Raw genomic sequence first — 22979 nt, 5'->3', positions numbered from 1 at the left:
GTAGGGAAAACAATCACATCTGGCCCACGGGCCACATTTTGCCCACCCTTGTACTATATGAAGCCTTCAAGAAGCCTTCATATAGTAACAGAGAAGTGGACAACACTGATGGCCCATATCAGCCTCTTAAACACCACATAACCTGCAGTCATGGTCTGGCTGGCAAAGCTGTTTCCTCATTTTCAAATCCACTGGCCCACTAAGGGTGACTTTCATAGCTGTACAAATTGTCCACGGGAGGCCCATGTACCCCATATCTCTCATAAGCCATCTTATTTTGACAAAAAATTTGGAAGCATCCACAGATGTTTCGAAAACACGGTTTGAAAATTCTGGCTACAACCTAAACCCCTGCATTTTTAATGTGAACACTTTGGGCACGAGCATTCATTTGGCAGTCTCAGAGATTAAGCTGCAGTGATTCATTCTTGCTCGAAGGATGAAGTTTGAGGTTTAATTTTGAATTCCATTACTTTTTCAGTCATTGATGGACCCATGGCATTTCATCCCCACTAGGCATGTTATGCTGTGTTTCCCAAGGCAGTGGCATAGTTTGGAGCCACATGCAGCTTGGCCATGTGTTGTGACTGGGTTTGTAAGGGACAGACCTGATGGAGGCAGTAACTTCCCCCCAGAAGCAGCATAATGTTAGCAATTCCAGTTGTCAACATGGTGCATTTTGTGCATCATTCTCCACCCTACAGATCCTTTCTACCATTGGCTTCACACCAGGATCACAGTGACTTTCCACCAAACTGTACAATGCCAAGTGCCACCACAAGCTTCTCATCCCTCCCTCCCACCTCCCGAACAACCCCCTTTGCACTTCTAGTGAAGGGACTTCATCCCTGCAGTAAGGGTAATGTTGCATCACAACTTTATCTGGCAGGGCTGCAAAGACACCTTCTTATATGGGATGTAAAAATAGCATTTACAGTTTCACACAATGACAAAAATGCCAGTGAGGTTTTGACTGGTAGCCACTCTTCCTGATTTGGAATCCATAAAGAAGCCTAAAAGCCTGGGTTGATAAAGCTCCAGTTCGAGACAGTAGCAAAATCCTTAGTGAGACCTTAGTGAAAGGTGTTTTTTTCAGGTCTTTATTTTCTTCATGAGATCTCATTTTGTTCTCAATGGCTCCTGATCCTGGCTTAGTATAGTAAAATGCATTTCCCAGAAATCCATGCCACTGTCACTACCACCATCCACCATTCTCTAATTTCTGGCCAACTATAGCAAAAATATGCAGTCCACATGAAAGTCACTGGACCGATTTCAGCAACAGCATACTTGGCGACATGGATTATGTTCTGGGCATCAGTTGGTAACAAAACAGGTGAAAGTGGCAAAGCACTGAAGTTTGTAGCATTAATGCCTTAATGCAAGTGTCAATTTATGTGGAAAGCTGAGGAGGGGAGCATTTGGCAGGAAGATCACCCTATTGTGAAGAGCAAGGCATTGCTGGTTTCCTTTCCTGCTATAGGCACATACTAGCCCAACTCCTGATGTAGGAAGTACAGTTACGTGCTATAGCTTGCATTTAATAGCAACCCACTAGAGGGTCATGTGACCCCAACATACTTTTCTTTGTTACTGGTTTATGTCAATGTTGGCTGTCAGCTGCTCTGATGGGAAGTCTGCCTAGAAGGAGATTGCCATGGCGTGAGACACTTGAGTCAGCTCTGTACCCTTCCAGCCCTCTTAGTAGTAGAAACTATTGCTGATCATGGTACTAAACGGACAGTAGGGCAAGCCCAAGACTCCTATTATGCCCTGTCCCACTACAGGTGGAGAAAGCTTCTTGTGCCCTCTGTTTCTCTGCTGGCCCAGGCGTTGGTGCTGAGCATTATGTCTCTGGCTCAATGGCTTTCCTAACATGTTCACACTGTTACATATAAACCTGCTTTGTTTGACAGCTTCCTCTTTAATACAGCATAAATCCCAGTGTAGCAATACTGAAATAATACAGGGGCAAATCCTGAGCAACTTCAGCTTTCATCAGATTTACTTCAGAAAAATTCCACTGAACTTCTGAGTAAGAAGAACCTTGTCTGAGTAAGACCGTAAGAATTTGTCCAGAGTAACCATTGTCAATATGAAAGGAACATTAACTATGTTATTCCCATCTGGCTTTGGATCTCCTGGAATAGCTCATCTGTTATTCCCCTCACACAGTGCTCTTAAAAGGAGCCTGTCAGATGAGGACATTGCTAAAACAGCTTGTTTTGTTCTAAAATTTGCATATTTTTACTATGGTAACTTTGATTAGCATAAACAATACCATGTGCAGACTGAAGTCTGCTTCCCCCACCCCCGTTACATATATATCAGGTAGGGGGATGGAGTGATCTATGCTGCCCCTCTCAGATAAAAGTTTAACCATTTCAAGATAAGGTTCAGCGCTGTTGTAATCCCTGCAAACCCTGCCTGCTGCCTACCAGGGGGCAGGGTTAAACTCTGACTGTCCCTTGCTTTTATTTTCCCACTCCCTTTCTCTTCCTTGCCTCCCCCATTCACTACATTCATGCCATTCACTACATGTTATCCCCTTATCCCCTCCAGCCTCATCCTTTCATCTGTTCTTGCATCTCGTAGATCGTAAACACTCCAGAATGAGACTGTTTCCTTTTCTATTTTTATGCACTGCACAGCCCCATGGGACCCCAGTTCTGACTTGGAGCCTTCGGGAATTTCTACAACGCAGGTGATGGTGATGATGAAGTTGCCAGTTATTTTCCCAGTCAAGTCAGGTTTTAACACTGAAAGTTCCTTTCCAGAAGCTACATTCATTTCTATAACTCGATTCATGGAAGACTCAAGTTGAAAGAGATCAGACAGTAAAATCCATTGCCCTAACATTAGATGCATGACCAAGGGCTAGGGCAGGGGTCAGCAACCTTTAGGGAGTGGCAGGCCAAAATCAGGCCACTGCTTGCAACTCCGCTGCTGCAGCCACTGCCAGTACCAATGCTGCTCTTAGTCATAGCTACTTCCCCACTGCAGTTACCACTGCTACCACCCCTTACCCCTCACCACTGATTGCAGTTACCGCTAACTTCTGCCTGCAGTGAATTTGACAGTGAGAAAACCAAGAGTTATAGGGGGTGCAAGAGAGAGTGGGATTGGGGCAGCAGCGGGCATGCTGTAGACAAACTGCTCAGGTACACAGGAATGGTACTGCTCTACCCCCCACCCCGCGCCGCAGAATTGCTGCCAACATCTTGGCTCCAGAGCCCAGATGCAATCGCTTGTCAGACCAGGCCCAGCCTGTGGACCATAGGTTGCTGATGCCTGACCTAGGGGAAAAGTATTTGACTATATTCCTGCAACTTATTAAAATGTAATTAAACCAACCAATGTCTTTCTGAGTGTGTAACTCTGCACAGTATTCAAACCTGAGGAGATCTGAAAGGTGACCTGGTTTCCTTGACATAAGAGAAGTAGTTAGGAGTGTTGGGAAAGCTGAGGGCTCCTCATTTTGCATAGGGAGCACCTCACATTGCATAACAGCACCCCCAGCTGATGAAGATGCATTGCTGTGGCCCCAGGAAGCTGTGCCTTTGAGCCCAGCTTGACTAGATGAGTGGAAGGGCAAAATGTGTTCATGAATGGAGAAACTAGACAGTTGGGGGTAAGTTGAGCCATCTGTAGTCTATAGCAAGGACCAAAACTCCCAGCATGGAGAGGGATGGAGACAAGATAATTAGAGGTGACATGTTGAGCTAAGCTTGTAAAACTAACCATCCCCAGATTTGTGCACACAATTGCTACATGTAAGAAAAAATGTATACATATGCAGATTTAGTTTTAGATATACAAATACCTAGTTTGTATGCAAAAATACAAGTTTTCATGTGCAACTACAGTTCACATATACAGTGTCATGTTTTGCAGGCAGTTTAGGCACCCAGCTTAGGGAATGTAGCTCTTACTGTCATAAAATTAAAATGTCCTAACCTACCTCTTTTATTTCGAGGAATAACAAAGTAATAAAACATACTAGTACTTGCTAATTATGAATATACTAGAATAGTAAATACATAACATAATTATTGAAAACACGCAATTTTTCTGGGGGACCAGGATTTCACTTCTCTGTAGAATGACCCATAGATGGTTTTGGTCTCTGAATCAGTATATATGTATGAAACTCAGTCAAAAAATAACATTTATCTGTCTCTTACATGAACTAGGCACTTCACAGATATAGAAGGAGCCACTGCCCTGAAAAGGTTACAGTGTAATAAGACAAAAAACTGGTAGGAGAGTGAGGGAGGCAAGCAGAATTTGGGGGAAATGAATAACAGACAAGAAAAATGAAGCAGGGGATGGGGGAAAGAAACATACAAAATTAAAGAAATGGTGTTTCATATTGTGTGGACATGCATCTTTTTTTGCTTCACAGATCTAATGCGTCTTGATGATTTATTGCACTGTTGCTGTGTCTAATGGGCTGTAAGGATGACAAGATGTTCTAAAGAATATTTTAATAGGAAAAAATCTAACCTCAGCCCAAATGTGGAACTGTCTCATAGTGCCTGAATAGGGAAACAAGTTTATGGATCAAAAGACCCTCCAGTTGAAGAAAACATGTGTTTATAAAATGGTGCACTTTTGCTCCTATTAGGAGTCTGTCATGAGAACTGAGGCCAATGCTTATGGAGTACGCTGCTTGCTGTTTCCACCATTAAATAAGTAAAGCCTTGTAGTCGCATCCTGTAGCTTTTATCAACCCTGTGCTTCTGTCCCACCATCTAGGCTATCTATAAGATGGTTTCCTCAGTAATGAAGATGCCAGAAGATGAATCAACACCAGAGAAAAGAACAGAGAAAATCTTCCGTCAGATGGACACCAATCGAGATGGTAGGAATATCACGCGTTTTCCTTTACTTCTCTATACCCTGAGGTTAACGGGAGCTTACACTCCATCAAAGAGCTACACAGATGGGAATGGAAAGATGTCACTTTGATGTCAAGATAGTCACTGGTCTCAGTCTGTAAGATGTGCCTGCTCCTTTAAGAGCAGAAGCAGCCTAGCGAGAGAGCCCTGAGAGCTAGGCAGCGCTCCCCAGGTGCATGTTGCCCCGGCAGCAGGCTAATGAGGGAATTAGCTGGCACCTGCACCCGGTCAGTTGACCGGAAGGAGACAGGGCTCTGGGTACGTATAAGCCCCAGGGCTGGGCCTGGCAGGAGTCAGTTCTCTGGCAGCAGCCAGGGGTAAGGAGCTCTTGCAGGCAAACTTACTCAGAGATGCTTGGTTGCCTGTTGTGCTACTGGTGAGACTAACGGGCTCCAAGAGCTCCTAAAGTACCTGAGGTTAGGAGACACATTGCAGAGGGAAAAGCTTCTCTTCACATGCTTGCTGTGGTCTTCATATGCTTGCCTTCACTGCTTGCAACTCCACTGTCGCAGCCACTGCCAGTGCCAATGCTGCTCTTAGTCATAGCTACTTCCCCACTGCAGTTACCACTGCTACCACCCCTTACCCCTCACCACTGATTGCAGTTACCGCTAACTTCTGCCTGCAGTGAATTTGACAGTGAGAAAACCAAGAGTTATAGGGGGTGCAAGAGAGAGTGGGATTGGGGCAGCAGCAGGCATGCTGTAGACAAACTGCTCAGGTACACAGGAATGGTACTGCACCGCCCCCCTGTGGCCTAAGACCACAGCAGGTTGGGCTGGGTTGGAGCAGTTCCAGCTGGCAGATGGCCCAGGGGGCCAGCCTGCCAGTCCGGGGCTGTTCTTAAAGGGGAAGTGTGTGGTCGCCAGTGTTATGGTTATTGTTATATCGTAGCCCGGGGGCTTGTATTTATGTTATTATTTGAACTGGTGGACCAGAATGAGGCTAATTAGGGAAGAGGAGGCCTCATAGGGGGCACGCTATGGTGTGGAGAGCCCAGTGCCAGAGGGTCCAGCGACAGGGGTCAGGAGCCCAGTGATAACAGAAGGCCGACTTAGGCAAAGACCTCATTACAGGGACAACATTGATATACCAACTGCAAGGCATGGGGCCTGGTAAAGGGACAGTTTTGGAGCCATACATCTAACCCATAAGGCTTGGGGTGTCCCGCAGGTCACCTAGTTAGAACGGGACCCAGCAAGGGGTCTAACAACCCACAGGGTTTAGTGGGGTCCATCAGGACCGTGACTGCGCAGCAACTTGAGGGCAGCCTCCTTATCTACTATCTAAACCAACAAGATGTGGTGGGCAAAGCTAGAAGGCACCCACAGGACGAAGCTGGCACGGTCACAGAGCCCTGCGCGCATCACAGCCATCCCTGGGGACCCTGCACTGTGACGGATTCATAAAGCAGTGACTCTTTAGCCATGGGAGAGTTACTTAGGACCTTACATTGGTCTGTTAGGCTGTCAACAGACATCTCATTAGAGGCCGTTCCAATTGATCCCAGTCAAAACATGGGACAAAAGAGAAACGGTACATCCTTGACACCTTCCAGGCTGCACTGCTGCTCCTCGGCCAGTAGGTGGCCAGAACAAGCATTGATAGGCTTGTCCCTGGAATAACTGGCAATTAACTTGAATGAGCTGCGATTAATTTACAGATGGGCACAGCACCGTCCCAGGGAAAAGTTTTAATGTATTTTATCTCTCATACTTCACTTAAAGGAGGACAATGGGCTATTAGGCCTGTAGGATCCTACTACAAAAGATTTTCTCCAAGAAAAAATGCTACTTCTGTTTACAACCTTAGCTCTGCTAGCTCTTCAGAACAGGGACTTCATATTCTCCTTTTACAAAGTTGGTCTTTCATTTCCCTACTTCATTCCTCCATTGACCTGACAGAAGCATTGTCATGATTATAACATGTTAAAAGCACTAAGGGATTCAACTCTGGGGCATAGTGTGGTTGCTTTCCATCCCTCTGTCTGCAGATTTGCTTGTGTATAAGGAGCCACAGAATGTTTGCACGTGTCCTGCAGTGGGACAGAGACAGTGTGTCATTTCTGTGGTGCTGTTCATGTTGCAAGGTGCATCTAGGATGCTCTGTATGTCCTGGGGTTTCCTTGGGCTAGTGGCATCTTCAGTAATTTAGAGCAGACTTCAAGGTACTCTAATTTATGCTACAGAAATAACACAGCAAACAGCAGGCCTGAGATCAAACATGAGGAGCACTTTTTTCTTCTGACTGGTGTTTTCCTTGGTCGTATGGTCTGCATAGATAGGATTGTAATTGCCGGGAGCAACTACACAAGATGTTTACTGTGGTGTTGCCTAATTAGCTCTGCAGTAAAGTCCCAGTGTCTACACGTGCGACCCTATTAGGCCACAGGAAACTAATTAACTCTGCTGCAGGTTAGTACTTGTAAATACAAGTACTATCATATGGTGGAGTTCTTTAGTGTGCAGCAATTCAAAAGTAGATGCTGACAGGGCTGACTGGACACAAGGGTGCTTCATTGCAGGGGTTGCCTGCTGGCTAGCCCTGCACATTGAGCCGGGTCAGAGCAGCCCTGGGCTGGTAGCCCCTCCCGGGTTCCCTGCCAACAGGGACTACTCCAACCCGGCTCAATGTGCTGAGGCCCTAGGTGCACATTCAAATGGCATACACAGGAGCAATAAACTCTAGCATGATATGCGTTAGAGTTTATTGCTCCGTGCTAACAGCACGTGTACATACATCTGCTGAGTAGTATTATTATGCATTAGTCTTAAGGGCATAAATGTCACTTTCAGATTAACATGTGTCACAAGGCTCATTTAAAAAGCCTAGATGATTTAGCTAAGCCTAGGATGGCTGGGGAACTGAGGGCACAAAAAACTCTTAGAACAGGGGCAGGCAAAATATGGACTGCTGGCCAGATCCAGTCCTCCAGGCACTTTCATCCAGTCCATGGTGCCCACCAACTAATTATACCCTGGCCAACCCTTCTACCCATGAGGATGGGAGTGAGGCACCCATGTATACACACACCCTACCAACATACCCTGTTGCACCTCACTTCCACCCTGTGAGCGGAAGAGCCCAGCCCCGCCAGCACACAGCTTCTGGGAGGGGCTGCTGCTGCCACTGCTGCAGCTGCTGGGGGACCTGCTGAGCTTCCCAGTGTCCCACTCACTCTGGGCACCAGGTAGGGAAGCAGCAGGGGCTGGGGAAGGGAGCATGGGGCTGGCAACAGCATGGAGCCTGCATCCAGGGGGGTGGCAGCAGTGTAGAGCTCAGGTAGGCAGGGTGTGGGTGGAGGGTGGGGGTGTGTGGGGACTCTCCTCACAGTCCCTCATGGTGCGCAGCCCCACAAGTTGCAGCAGCAGGCAGGGGCGCTTGTGCCCAGAACAGGTGTGGGTGCCTGGTGGTGCACAACTCTGGCCAGCACTGCACATGGGGATGAGGAGTGCAGGTTAGCTGGGCCTCTATCACCAGGACTCCCCGCTGTGCATGGGCAGCCTCCACACTTGCATGACACTGGAGGATAGCTCCACATCCTGGAGCTGGCTGCCTTCACTGCTCCCTGCCATGCAGGTCCTGGGATTCTGCAGAAAAGCATGGACCAGGGCTCCCCTCCATTTCCAGTGGATTCCCAGGACCTGTGCAGCAGGAAGCGGGCTTCGGTGGCATGCAAGAATGGGGGCTACTCGTGTGTGGCAGGGAGCCCCCATAATAGAGGCGGCCTGGCTGGGCTGTGCTCTTTTCCACAATGTACAGTGTTGGCTGGAGCCACGTGCTGTTGGGCACGAGCACCCCAAGCAGCCCCACCTGCTGCTGCTGCTGCCACCACTTGTGGGGCAGTGTGCCACTGGGGAGTGTGGGGGGGTCCCACATTCCCCCACCCTCCCTCACACCCTACAAATGCCACACACCCACACCCTGCCCCCACAACCCCCCACATATACACCCCCAGCATACCTTATCGCCTCACACACACACATTCCCCCCACACCTCACCATGTACACACACACAAACCACACACTGCACCATACGCACGCACCCCTACCATACACACACACCCCACACTCCACCATACACACACACAACCACCCCCCCCCACACACAATATACAAGACTAAGACTTTATTTTTGAGTTATTATGCAATCACCTCTATATACAGTACACAAACACAAATCATGACAAAAATGTTTTTTGTAATAAAATTAAAATACGTTATAGTAGGTGTTTGACTTTTAGCGTATGGTTTGGTGTTGTTCTGGTTTTGAGATGACAATGCCCACCTCTCAAAAGGAGTATTTCTGGGGGGGCAAGGGAAAGGACTTCACATGGTAAAGGTAAGGGGTTAGGGGCAGGGCTTCTGGTCCCAAGATAGTGACCAGGGGCCTGGGCAACTGTCAAGGGACAGGGCTACCTATGCGGCCCTCGAAAGCTCACCAAACCTCATTAAGCAGCCCTCCAGTCAAAATAATTGCCCACCCCTGATTTAGAAACATCCAGCAGGGGAGTCTTCTCCTTGCCTTGACTAATTAGGAGCCTCACTTTCTAATAGACTGGAAATATGGAGTAGGATTTGTAGGAGGATTCAGGTACACTGATTTTATAATCTTCCATTTAGAAGGGCTCTTATTTGGCTAAGGCCTAGATTTAAACCAGAGCTGAATAGAACTTAAAAGCCAGTAAATCATTTTGCAATCACCAGAGTTCCCTTCACTCTGGTTATATTTATTACTACTGGAATAAAAAACTTAGGTGCATGGTTTGCATCCTTATATATCTCTCATCAGTGTAAACACCAAAGCTGATCCCCATTTTGCACTGACTATAAATAACTATACAAGATGCAGGGAAGTAATGAGTCAGATTAATAAATAGCTGGAGATTTATGTATTACCATCATGTATGCTGTAGCTTTATGATAAAAATGATATGCAGTGTTGTGTTAAAATACTATCTTGTGCATAAAAGTAGTAAAGCATGGAAAGCCATTACTTACTTGGAGAGTGTAATTTCTAAAGCTGTTCCAATTTCATTGCCTTATCATATATGTTTGCACATCTAAAAGTTTACTTATTTCTACATGGCACTTGCTTAGTAGAAAACTTGAGCTTTCAAGGCAGTCTTGAAACATCCATCATGCAGAGAGGCAAAGAAAATATTTAGATTGTCTGCTAATTGCATAGCCAACCAAGGGACTATGAAATTGAAAGGCCTTGCTTTGTGCTTGTGTATTTTTCAGTACTTCAGATGTTCCTTCTTTTTTCTTTTTTTCTTTTTGAGAAAGGAAATGAACCAATTATTATAGTTATGTGAAATGAAGTCATTCTAAAAGTGGCCATACATTTTAAAAGAGACTCCTTGTTGGAGAGCTGTTGCTTAGGAACCTAACTTGTGATTTTTCTTTTAATTATTTTCCATACATTTTTTTAGAATCAAATATTGTCTTCAGATAGGTGGAAAATTCCCAGTATAGAAATATGACATCCAGGTTAACAAGTTAGCTTCCATTTTGCATTTCAAAGATAACCTTGTCTAATCTTGGGTAAAAATGGGATTATTTGAAAAACATAGTAATGGTTCTGAATACCGTTTTTCTTCACAGCACTTTACAGACACTGACTATATATTGCCACAAAACCTTTTAAGGTTGCTGAACTAATTTCAAGGACAAATCAAAACTACTTGGGAAGTGCTGCCATATTTCAGAAAGGGAGACTATTTTAGGATTTTCTGCTGGTTCCCACAGTCTCTGAGTTCAGCAATCCATGAAAGAAGCTATCAGGGTGGGATTAGAAACCAAAAAGGTCCAGTTCCTCAGACCACTGAGATTCAATTACCATATTTACTCAAATATAAGACAGCCCTGACTATAAGATGACCCTCCAATAATTAGATTCTATATATGTCAAATTTTATAAATGTTATAATTGTCCAGGTATCAAATCTAATTATTGGAGGTTTGCCTTAAATTTGTCCCCTTTCCACTGCTACAGCAGAAAAATAAATCTGGAGGGGTCAGGTAGCCTCTTGCTCTCTGCCTCCCACAACTTCTTCCCCCTGCAGCCTCTTCCCCACCCACCCTTACTGCCAGACCCTGCTCTCCCTGACCATATGGAAATGAGGGACAGATCTGAAAAAACTAGCCTAGAAATAAACATACCTGTAGTAATTTGCATACAGGCAAATTACTACAGGTACCCATAGACTTAGTTAATTCAGAATTGATGTGTTGTACCTTTTTTGAAACTCCTGTGAGTTTTAGGACAGGTACTCCATAAACACACTTTCAAACAGCACTTTTGTACCTACTTATATGTACAAACTATGCATGATATTAGTCCAAAGCCAAAAGGCTCGTAATTAACTAGAGAAGGCACAGGGCAACCTAGTCCAGCTTCTCCACATTGGGGTGGGAGGGGGAACATCAATCAGATGCATCAAGCTGAGAGGAAGGTGGGGGGCGACACAGGGATTCGGGACAAACTGTTTGGGGCCCCATTTGGTGATATTTCCCCGACATTTAAGGCTGGTAAAGAGACAGGAATTATTGGAAACGGGAAAGAAAGGTGCAGCTCAGCTGTGGGAGTGAAAAAGTCAAATTGAGCTCTCAGCTCTGCTTAGTTGAAATTTGGAACTTAATTCAGAACTGATTTGGCCCTGGGAACAAAATTTTATTTTTTTTAAATCAGCATTTTTTGGCACCAGGGTGGGTATTGGAGTTTGTTCCAGCGTTTCCAAGTGCCGGCCTGGCACTGCAGTACCTCCAGGCTCAGTGCTTGTTCTCTCCTGAGGGAGCAGATGCCCATTTAAAAAGGGGTTCCCAGCAGTATGTTTGCCCATTGGTTTCCATTACTGAGTACAAGCTGCTTTGGGCAGCAGTTTAATGATAGACAGGGTGTGTCTACACATGCTATTAATGCACTGTAAGCTTATTGTATCGTAAAATAGTGTGCAATAAGCTTACCCCAGGAGTGCCTTTACGTGTGTGCCTATTAAGAGCAAATTTGCTCCCAATGAGAACAATTCAGTGCAGGGATACTCCTGCCCTCCTCTGCTTCCCTACAGCAGCCAGGGGCTCTAGGCTCCCCTGGGTACAAGCCCTGGACTGGCAAGGTGCATCAGGGTCAAACCTGGGCTCTTGGGGGTGGGGGCAGCTGTCCCACCTCTGAGGCAACTGCCTCCTAGCCCTGCACCCCAATTGGCAGATCAGGGCAAGGGGCTGGGAAACTGTCCCCTCCCCCAGCAGCTGTTTCCCAATCCCATGCCCCAGTTGGGGCATGGGGCTGGGAAACAGCTGTCCGGGGAGGGGACAGTTCCCCCGCCCCCTGCAGCCTGGGCTGACCAGGAGCAATTTGCTCCTAGTCATCTGTCTACACATGCGCTACTGCACAGTAGGTACTGCACAGTTAATCTACTGTATCTACAGGTAGTACCCAGTACACAGTAGACTAATTTACTGCACAGAAAATGCTACACACATGTACAGAATGATGCTTTACTGCGAAGTAGATTAATCTACTGCACAGTAAAGTGTCTGCTGCAGATGCGTCCACAGTGTATTTAATGAGGTTTCCTTGTATTCAAATATAATATGAGAGGGTATTTTTCCCCTGTGCCGACTGAGGAAAAACCATGTCATGAACAGTGTATGTTCAAAGGAACCAAGGGGCTTTCAGTGTTATTTGGGGCACTATTTTCCCTCAGTTTTCCTTTGGATTCCCAGTCTTGTGGCTGGATAAGTGGGTCTGAAAGGGTGCATCAGATTGGGAGCTTTGATGAAGCATGTTAAGATTTTCTTTGTTCTTAGGCAAGTGAGAGCCCTGCATGCTGTGGAGATAAAGTTGATCTTCATTATTTATTAGCATTCCTGTATCTATTAGCATGGTGGTTGCCCTGAGTAGAAATTCTGGACCAGCTCTAATGTAGATAGGCTTCTCAGGTGAAGGCTGCCACACAGTGGTAAAACCTTCAGCGTCAAATTATTTCCTGAGTTCATAGATGCACTGTAATCAGCATTCAGAACAAACCTGAGGTGAAGAGATGGTTTGGGACCTTCTTTACATACACATGCTGCTCTGAGTAATCCCATATCCTTCTGAGACTGCCTGTGGTCTCCTATGATTCTGCAACATTTGCAAACAGCAGAAGTGCTAAAGCCAGGCTTTTGCTTTGCACAGAGAGGACTACGGGAGGGGTCTTTAGCTCTGGAAATAGCTGCTTTTATCTTTGGTCCCCCAGGTCCTAGATCTTACACCTTTGAGGCGGGCCACGAAGCTTGTCTGTTTTCCTAGGTGTTCCTTCACTTACACCTAATTGTAAATTTCCCAACATACTGATTGTTTGCATGTGTCCTGTGACTGATTCATGTATATTATACTACAAACAAGCTATTATTTTTTTCTAGGAAAACTCTCTCTGGAAGAGTTCATCCGAGGGGCCAAGAGCGATCCGTCCATAGTCCGTCTCCTCCAGTGTGATCCCAGCAGTGCAGGGCAATTCTAAACCAATTGATTGGATGAATTGTATATCTGCCTTTTTTTGCCAAACAACATTCATGGTGGTGTTGCCTCTGTATGGCCAATTAATGCCTTCTTTTGTGGCATCTTTTAGCTTCTTTTGTTGTGGATTAATTATAAGAATGCTGAATTGCTCTTAACAATTTGTCCAGAACACGGACAGTACTGTTTGCAACAGACATCGTGGTGTTAATTGTTTTAAAGATTTTATTTTGTTTTGTTTTATTGTGTCTGTTTTCAAAGTAAGCATCAAGAAGGAAAAAACCTGCAGCAACACACAGTGACAGATTTAGATTGCTGCTTTAATAGTTAGAAATTTGCCCGCAGGATCTGAAGCACTGTAAGTGTTGAAGTGCAAAGGGCTGCATCAGGTGTAGTATGTCCTGATCTTCTGCCAATAGGCACAAGTTAAATTATAAGACAGGATCAGTACAAAGGGTTTGCACAAATGTTGGCAAGTGACAACCCACTTCAACCCTTCTATGACGCCACATTGTTTCAAGATACTGTGAATGTTGTGTTTTTTTTTAAGGAGTGTGGAAGAAAAAATGATCAACTTTTTTACAAGGTTTACAATGGTTGATTTAGCATGGTTGTATTTGAAAATCAAAGATTTATAATCCAAAAACAATCAGACAGATGCTACTGAATCCATTTGGGAATCACCAGGCAGATATTGAAAACCGGGTCTGAAAGATAAACTTAAGGGAGATGTGTGTTTAGTGTGAGGTGTTCAGGCTAGGCAAAAAGTGTTTTTTACATCAGGAGAATGAGAGTTTGATTAGCATAGCAGCATTGTACAACCTTACACAGCAAATGCCCAGGCAAACCTGCTGAATGTTCTTGTCCATTTAGAAGTTCTTTTTTTTCTCTCTCCCTCTCTCTCTCTCTCCACAAATAATGCAGGTCCTAGGCCTGCTGTTACAGGGAAGCTAGTATCAAAAACTGTTTGGAACATAAAACTGTGGCATTTGCATTTCATCTGCTTTAGTGGGGTTCAGAAATCTGTATGGAAACAAGGAAATGGTACACTTAATAGCATATTTATATATGTATATAAAATTAAAGCAAGATTAGCTACAAGAGAAATGTGAATGTTTATCTTTTCACCTAGTTGCGGAAGGATTTTTTAAATTTGCTGCTGTAAGATTGTATCATCTGGGTAGGGTCACTGTACTCGGATCTGAGCCTATGTTTGGGATTTTGTAATGAATTTGCAAGTACTGAAGCAGCATAACATTTTAGTGCCAGGCAGCATTAGGATGACTGTGTGAGAGATAACCTATCATTTGTTGAGTCTGCTTTGGAATCCTGTTGGCGAGCTATGTCTGCAGTCAGCACACTGGATCAGGAGTTTGTGAGACTGCCATGGCATAATCTTTGTAGGAGAGGTGAAGGTGACATTTGGTTAAGTGACCTTGTAGATGCTAACCCTCTATTAGCCTTAATTTAAAATAAAAATGAATAAAGTAGGTTAGTTCTGCTACTGCTAACTAGTTGAATGCTAGTTAGCAATCAGGAAAAAGTAGATGGATATTACTAATTTGTTGCTGGCCACTTACTAGCAAAACATATATGTAGACATTCAGAAAAGAGAAAAATCTTTGACTTAGCTATCCTGTGTTTAATAGTGGAGATGCATGAAAATTAATTCTCAATAATGAATCAGTTCAATTCAAGATATCATCAGTGGCTAAGCAAACCTAAATAAAATGTCACCAGGTGCATCTCTTGTCTCAAAGGGCCTAGAGGGCTTGCCCAGAATCAGTTTACTTTCAGGTGGTTAGTGAAATTCAATTTATGTTTTATATTGCTAAACAGATTAAAAGACTAGACAAAAGCATGTGTGCCATGTGGGACAGACAGATGCACAGAGACAGGTGTCTCTATGTAATGCTATTAGCTCTTTATGGTGGTCCCTGGCCAATCCTACTATGAACTGAAATGGGTTTATCAATTTCTCACCAGCTCCTTCTTTACTCTCTCCTCAGCCCCATTAGAAACACCGGGCACAAATGAGACCCTTTAAAGAAGAGCCTGTGATCTCTGTGATACTTTTCAGTGTTCACAAGAAGTAGCCCCAGGAGAGTCCCTGGGCCGTACCTAGGCAAAATCTGCAGAGATGTCCTCCGGCAGCATCAAAGATTTGTTTGTTTGTTAGTGCTCTGAAGATGGCTTTTTATTTGTACAAATCTGGCTAGATACTTGGCTGGTGCATGTTGCCCCATGGAAGTTAATGACCTCTAGCAATTAATGCTCTCAGCAGATCTGGGTCTTTATGAGACTGCACCAAAACTCTTCTCCAAGGTGCTCTGTTACCTTCACTATCTGGAGTAATTGGCTTAGAAATCCTAGTGCCCATAGGAAAATGCTAAAGCTTTAATCTCCAGTTTGTGTGCAGGCTCATAGATTAGAAGCAGACACATTTAGAAAACCTGACATTTATTGGAACTGAATTTGGATATCTCCTATCATTACATCTTTTTTTTAGTACAGTGAAAGCAGTTGCATTTGACTAAAACTATTAAAGTGTTACCTTTTTTAAGCAGCTGCGTTCCATCTCTTTTTTTCGTACCAGTATAAGACTTTTGGTTCAGAAATTATTTTCTCAGTGTGTTCTTTTTTCCCCTCCTTTTGTTTTGGTTTTGTTTTGGACAGAATCAATCCATGCGTTAATACTTTCCTTTAAACATGTGCTTGAAAATCCAACTGTGATGTGACCCTAGGCCAGTGGAGTTGTAATTCTTTCCACTGGAACACAAAGTCTGGAAGACTAGAAGTAATCTACAGCTGCAGAGGACATAACTGGAGATATAGTTATTGTATAAACATTTACAGAATGTATTAAGGTTATTCCTTAACTGTATTAAGGTTATACCTGTATTAAGGTTATTCCTTTAACTTACAATATATATTGTTTCAAAAGATTAACGATCCCTTTCTTACTCTGTAAGTAAAAACATCATCTATACTTTGAAATTGATCCAGAATTTAATTTGTTAAGCAGCCACCTGCAGTTTGCAGACTAACAAAACAAAATTGCATTATTTGTGCTCTTTATTGTTTTGCTAATTGTTGTTATTGCTTTCAGTGATATCTTGAGAAGAGATGGCCCATTTGAAATAAAACATCACAGCAAGATTAGACATTTTTTTAAGTGACTGGATTAACATCTCTCTTAAGTTAAAGCATTGCAGGCAGGATAGGCTGTTTGATACCACTTCCTGCTACTTTGGAGGCATATTTTTCAGTAATATGTATATATTTAGCAGGTAAACAACCAATCTGGTGCCTCAGAAAGTTTAGTGACTAGTATGGAGACTTAATACCTACAAAAATACATCCAATACAATTCCAGTTATCTAGAATTCTCACTTAAGCATGGCTATTTTTTGTTGTTGAGGACTATCCAGATACTGTGCCCTTAGCTGGCAATACCACCCAGCTGTGCAGCCCAACTGGTATTTGATAGGCTGCATTTGTTGTAATAGCCAAACAGCAAAACCAGCCAGCGTTCACTGTCCTCATCTCTGAAGACTGGGACCTTGGATCACAGCCCCTGTAAAGCCAGCTGGTATATTCTCTGGTGCACTCTAGGTTTAGGTGAACTGAAGAACCACTATCTTACTTGAAGCCCCATGTATCCAAATGAGACCAGGTAAACAGAGCTGCATGCTACCTCCTGCTGTGATAGGAACATTTAACACCTTGGAACATTTCTCACTGTCCCTGTAAGAAATACTTTGCTGTTTTCTGTTAGAATGTTCTGTTCACTGTAAGGTTCACTCCCTATATAGCTACTCTCAATGGGAGATTTGTAAGTGCACCTAAGATGAAAAGTCTGTACATCTTGGCGCAGTACACATCATGATCTGCAAACAGAGCTGCACCAATATGCATCATTTGTACTGTCAAATGCCATGTTACCCAGCAGGCTTGTAGGTAGAATAGTTGGCTGCAGTGAGGGCAATCTCTACATTCAAAGCTATCTTTGGAAGTGTTTACTTGTCTCCCCTATTTTAAACAGTGCAGCTTTTTATAAACATAGGAAAAAGGACAACCACCCAAGGAAACCAGTGCTGTCAGAATGAGAGAAAAACCATTAGCAGAGGCCACCAGCCAGATGTAATTCCTTGAATTTCATATTCCAACCCTGTTCATTAACACTACACTGCTGTACCTGATCTGGGTGGAAGTGTGAGTTTAAGTCCAGGATCATTTTCTAAATTAATCTTGTGACAGAACTCTGTCCCGTTGTTACCTGTGGTGGGATGGTTTTTGGCTGCACAGGATAGTGCCACATGACTGATATGAGACCTGCTGAAAGTAATACTTTGCTCATCATTTACAAAGTCAGCTGGTGCTTTTAAGCTCTGTATCTTTCTTCATTTCATGTATTTGAAGTTGGTTTATAGCTTTTATGACCTACTATACTATTTTAAAGGATAACTAAGTTTGGTAAACATTAGCCAAACAGGATTGAAAGGGAGAACCATATGTTGGATCCCCAGTGTCTCCTACTCCAATATCAAGTCCATTTCCATCAAGCAGCAAGGTCACAGCTAGTAGTTATGAGAAGAGTAAGTTCATTGGCTTTATTTTACTAGTATGTTCTCCCATGGTATAACTGCATCTTCAGTATGTTTGTGTTGTTTACTGGATGTTTTAGAGACAAAGGGCTTTGCCATTAACCTTGTGTTTTTGGTTACACTGATGTAAATTGGATGTTCAGTGGTACCCAGTGAGAATAGTAATACTTTTCACCCACCTTGCATGTCTGTAAATGGTTATGCAATGGAAGGTCAGGCCCAAGGATCAGGCCTGCTCTGGCATATAGCTATGAAACGAAATGGCACCTACCTTCTAACTAAACAGATGTGCTTCCCTGGTGTGTTCAGTCAGAGCTGCTGGCTCCTGTTACAAAATAAGCATTTAGTATTTTTCACTTCGGAGCCAACATGTCTGCAGGGAGGGGGAAGGATTCTTTTCCTTCTCATGTATGAGCAACAGATCTATTTACCGTGCTCCAATTAAACTCCAGCCAAGATAACAGATGGTCACTAAGGGCATAATTGGAAGACAAATGGTGTTTCACAGGTGTAACTGAGGACATAATTTGGCCTGCAGAACTTTTGTTCCTGAGTATGATACACAAGAAAAAAACAGCTGAGCCTGACTCAGTTTTCCAGCCAAGCTATAGGAAAATACCTTTGTAAACTGCAAACATTTTACATAAAATGACTGAATCAACAGACACCAAACTCTGCATGCCTGACAAAGAGCACCTGTTCAGAGAAGGATTGCACTTCAACCATTGGTGCTCCTCTGTTTAGAAACAGAATCAAATAATGGCTGCAAATTGTTGTGAAATGCAGGTACCAGTGCACTGTGGGGATACTGCATTTGGATAATTCAGAAGGTGGATTTGTCTTCATTTCTCCCACTCTATGAGACCATAACTGACTTTTATACCTTTGGGTGTCTCACTTAGTAGCATCTGTCATTTCAGTCTTTACTGCCCTACTCTATTTGCATTAATCTACAAAGACATATGATATCCAAGTAATGGTGGATAGCAATCAGACCCTATTATACATTTTACTTACCCTCTCCTTCTCAGTGCTTTGGGGACACTGGTTCTTGACATCCACAAGTGCAGATATTGATGCTGCTTCATGGATAAACTTCTAATGTGGCCCCCAAGCTTGGGTATGCCTGGGTAGTTGTGCACTGCTCACCAAGCCACAGTATCTACTATAATTAAATACTCTAAACATCTGAAATAATGTGGCTTACTTTAACCAACGCTGTTCAATCTAATTATATTGTTTAATCTGAAACAATATCAATTTAATAAATTGAACCTTGCCAGGTTTTTTCCTATGGCTTTTGTAATGGAGAACTGATTTCTTCAGGGCAGAGCCGGTGTCTTCCTATATGTCAGTATTATGGGAGCCTTGATTCTGACTGGAGCTTGTGGGTGCTTCTGGACAACTAGTATTTAAAAATAATAATGTCATGTTAATTCCTTCTGACAAATACACAAGAGCAAACCTTATCTACATTTTCTTTGCTTTTCTTCTTCCAAAGGAGTATCAGAGTGAACAGGGTAGATGGGGTTTTCAAAGGTATTCAGCATTGGCCTGATTCCACTCCCACCAAATTTGAGGGAGGTTTTATACTTGACTACAGAAGCTTTACCCTTGAATTCAGCGTGACCAGAATTGAACCAATGTTGAGCCCTTTTGAGAATCCAACCCTACCTGTCCAAAGAATGAACATGCCCAAGAAACTGAGGGGGGAGATGATGATTATTAGCAAAAATACCTGAAAAAATGTTTCTGAACACTAAGTTGCATTTGCCCTGATGATTGGCTATGAACGGTGTCACGCTCGATGAGTTTTAGGCAATCATCTGTAGGAGATTCTGCTTTCTTCCCTCCTCTCCTGCCATTAGGTACCAGCATTTCCACTGTAGCCAACCCTTATAGGTAAGTATTTGGAAGAACAAATATAGTTACAAGCTCTAAATAGTCATATACATTATTTTGTGTCTAGACATGACCATTCCAATGCTTTAGAAGATCATGGGGTTTTTTATTTTCTCATTTAATTTCCTTGCTGATATTTCAGCTTGTGTTCTTTTTTATAGCTCTTCTGAAGACAGTGAAATGTCCTGTTACTAGATTCAGTCCTCCCAATTCTTATTTTTAGCTCTTATTACAGCAAAATTCCTATTAATCCTAACAGCAGCTTTGCTTCAGTTACCACACAGAGAGTCCTGTGCACCATGAAAATGGAGTTTTTGACTGATTTAGAAATTGTTTTTGTCTGCACAATATTGGCTTTTGGAGTTGGCTGTATTACATATTTGACATGTCTTGCATTAGAACTTATTAATTCCTCAATTCACCAGCCCTTTAGGATTTCCACTTTTCCTTGTTATATTTCTGCAGGTTTGGTCATTTTGCAAGCATTACACTAGCTATAAGTGTATTAGCTAAGAGCCTGTCCAAGCAATTTTGACATTATCCTGCTCAAAAACAATGTATGGTAGGGATTTAGAGCTTGAGGCTAAGTGCACTCCACATACACAGCACACATGAAGATCAGTGGGCATTCCACAAGTGCAACACTTGCCTCATCAATCTCTTAAGGTATGTCTGCCCAGCCCACTGAAGTGTATTGAAGAGAGACTGACGCTAGCTTTGACTTGGCTTGGGCCCTGGAGATGGCTGAGCCCTGACCTAGCTTTCAGTACAGGCTAGTTTACCCTGCTTCTTGGAAAAAATGACATACCTGTCCTTCTGTGCATTATTTCTTTGCAAACAAGCCCATGTATTCTGAGCAAGAAATGTCCAGTTCAGAAAGAAGGAGAAATAGGAATTAAACTAGCTCAAGCTGCAACATCCTATGGCTGTTGTCTCAAATGCTGGGTGTCCTCTGTATGGTCACATTACATGCTGTGGGTCAAGTTTTTTTTTCCGTTTTGGCTATAGCCTCATTTGATCACATCAAAAGCCTTCACTCAGTTCTTCCACAGGCAAAACCTGCTGCAAGTGAAGTCTGTAGGAGAGTCACCTGCATAAAGATGGAGAGAAGTCTAGGATCTGGCCCATTGCTGTGATTCCTCTGGATGTTTTAGATATTCCCAGGGTGATACACAAAGCCCAACGTATAAATTGAAACCAATAAACTCAGAGGAGGGAGAGGTTGAAGGAGTGCAGTGCATGTAGTCTGTGCTCCTAAGTATAATCAATCCTTGTCCTTTTATAAACTTCTAAAACATTTCTCAGTGTGACCAGGATAAACGTTTCTCGTGTACCTGAGTTATATGACAGATTCAGAAGAATGACTCTTTCCTTACTGACGATGCTTTCCTATCTGTCAACTGTTTTCCTCTGTACATATGACCTGCAGATCTATGGAAGTCCTACCAGCATTGGTTTGTATTTTTAAGGCTGTACTGGTGTGTGATGGTATTGTGTTTTAGTAGTGGCATCTTTGTTGTACGATGTAAAAACAATTTAAAATAACTTCTTTTATTATTGTTCAACCTAAAGACACAGCACCAAGAAATGCATGTTTCTGTTCAGTAGAATCAACCTTTTTCTTTTCTGGTTAGCAATAGCTGCATGGGATGCAGTTGTTTTATGTGGTGTACAAAACCTGCATTCTTCTTTTAATAGGGGTTAGTTTCAAAATGTCACAAACTCTTCCAGTGCAGTCTGTTTTTCTGCATTTATCTCACAGATACAAACTTTTTTGATCACACAAGCTGTGATGTTCTCACTGCTATATAACTGCAGCCAGGCTTGCAGGAGAAGGCCGAGACACAGCAGGCTCTCCCATGAACCTATAATCAATAGTCCCATGTGAAGCTCATAGCAAAGAGTATCTCATCCCTCCAGATATGCTGCCAAGACCAGCTTGTGCAAACTTTTTATCAGTCAGTCACATTTTTGCTCTTGGTTTCCCCTCAGAGACTGTTGACTACATCAAAATTAATTTGATGTGTTGCAGACTTAGCTTGGCCCAGTTTAGTCCTTTTCTTCTTAATGATGAGGGTAACTGCTAAAACTGTAACTTAAAATACAGTTGGTCTTGAACTGTAAATTCTGGGTCTGAGTCCCACTTGGGGCATTTAGATCTAGCTAGGGTGTTAGCTCAGCTCATCAAAGATGGCAATATTTTGATGTTTAGATCCACTTCCCTTTAAAGTTTGCTTGGATCCAGGACTGTGGTACAACCAACCTCTGTAGTTACCACCCAGTTTCTGAGAAGGGTGGGAATCCATTTTATAGGCCCAGGAGAAGGTGTCCTGTATTTCAGGAGTGGTTTTAAGGGTGAAGCATTTTAAAATGCTGACTAAAATTTAGCAAATATGTTTGTCCTTGCTATTTGAACACTCGCCAAACAGCATTGTGTGGTTAAAAAAGATACATTTGTAACAGGGTTTTTTTCAGTGCCAAACACATGAACAGTATTGTTTGAAGGGAAATACAATTTTTTACTGTAATGTTATTAATGTTGAACAAGTATTGTTTTTAAATGTTAGATTTTGAAGACTTTTGTATTGTAAACTGTTTTGTGACACGGTGCTTTTTCATACTGGAATTACCGATTGCACCTAACTATGAATTATTATGTTTTCTTATATAAATACGTAACCATGAACAATCTTTATGACAAACCAGTGTATGGCAAATACCCAAGATTCAAACAAATTCTCCAACTGAGACCCCCCTAAATGTTCTTTCCCACTAATAAATATTCTGCTGGAGCTAGCTTTTTTTTGGAAAATGCTATTATATTGTTTACAGGGAAACATAAAAGACTTATCCATGGGGCTTATAGACAAGACCCAGCACCCAGATCGCAACTGGATTCTTTTGCCACTACTGCCTGTTTCCAGTTTTCACGTGGCCTTGTCCATGCCAGGCAGGAAAGCAGTCCTTCCAAGGGCTGGATCAATGCTGTGCTGCCAGCAGCACCATTTCTTACTCACAGCCTGGAAGAAATGGAATAAGGGGACTTAGGATAAGCCTTGAAAAATC

The 22979-nt window shown here is 43.1% G+C and overlaps 1 protein-coding gene across 1 annotated transcript in view; it reads left to right on the top strand.

Moving 5' to 3' along the window:
- Positions 1 to 22700, top strand: part of NCALD (neurocalcin delta) — a 48805-nt gene extending 26105 nt beyond the window's left edge. The window contains exons 3-4 of the mRNA XM_006029284.3: positions 4759 to 4864; positions 13311 to 22700. Of these exons, the coding sequence (XP_006029346.1) occupies positions 4759 to 4864; positions 13311 to 13408 (204 nt within the window). The 3' untranslated portion in view covers positions 13409 to 22700. The remainder of the gene's footprint in view (positions 1 to 4758; positions 4865 to 13310) is intronic.
- The last annotated feature ends 279 nt before the right edge of the window (positions 22701 to 22979 follow it).

The sequence above is a fragment of the Alligator sinensis genome, unplaced genomic scaffold (assembly GCF_000455745.1).
Source record: "Alligator sinensis unplaced genomic scaffold, ASM45574v1 scaffold974_2, whole genome shotgun sequence".
In the NCBI taxonomy this organism is placed as follows: domain Eukaryota; kingdom Metazoa; phylum Chordata; order Crocodylia; family Alligatoridae; genus Alligator; species Alligator sinensis.
This window is presented reverse-complemented; position numbering and strand designations above follow the sequence as displayed.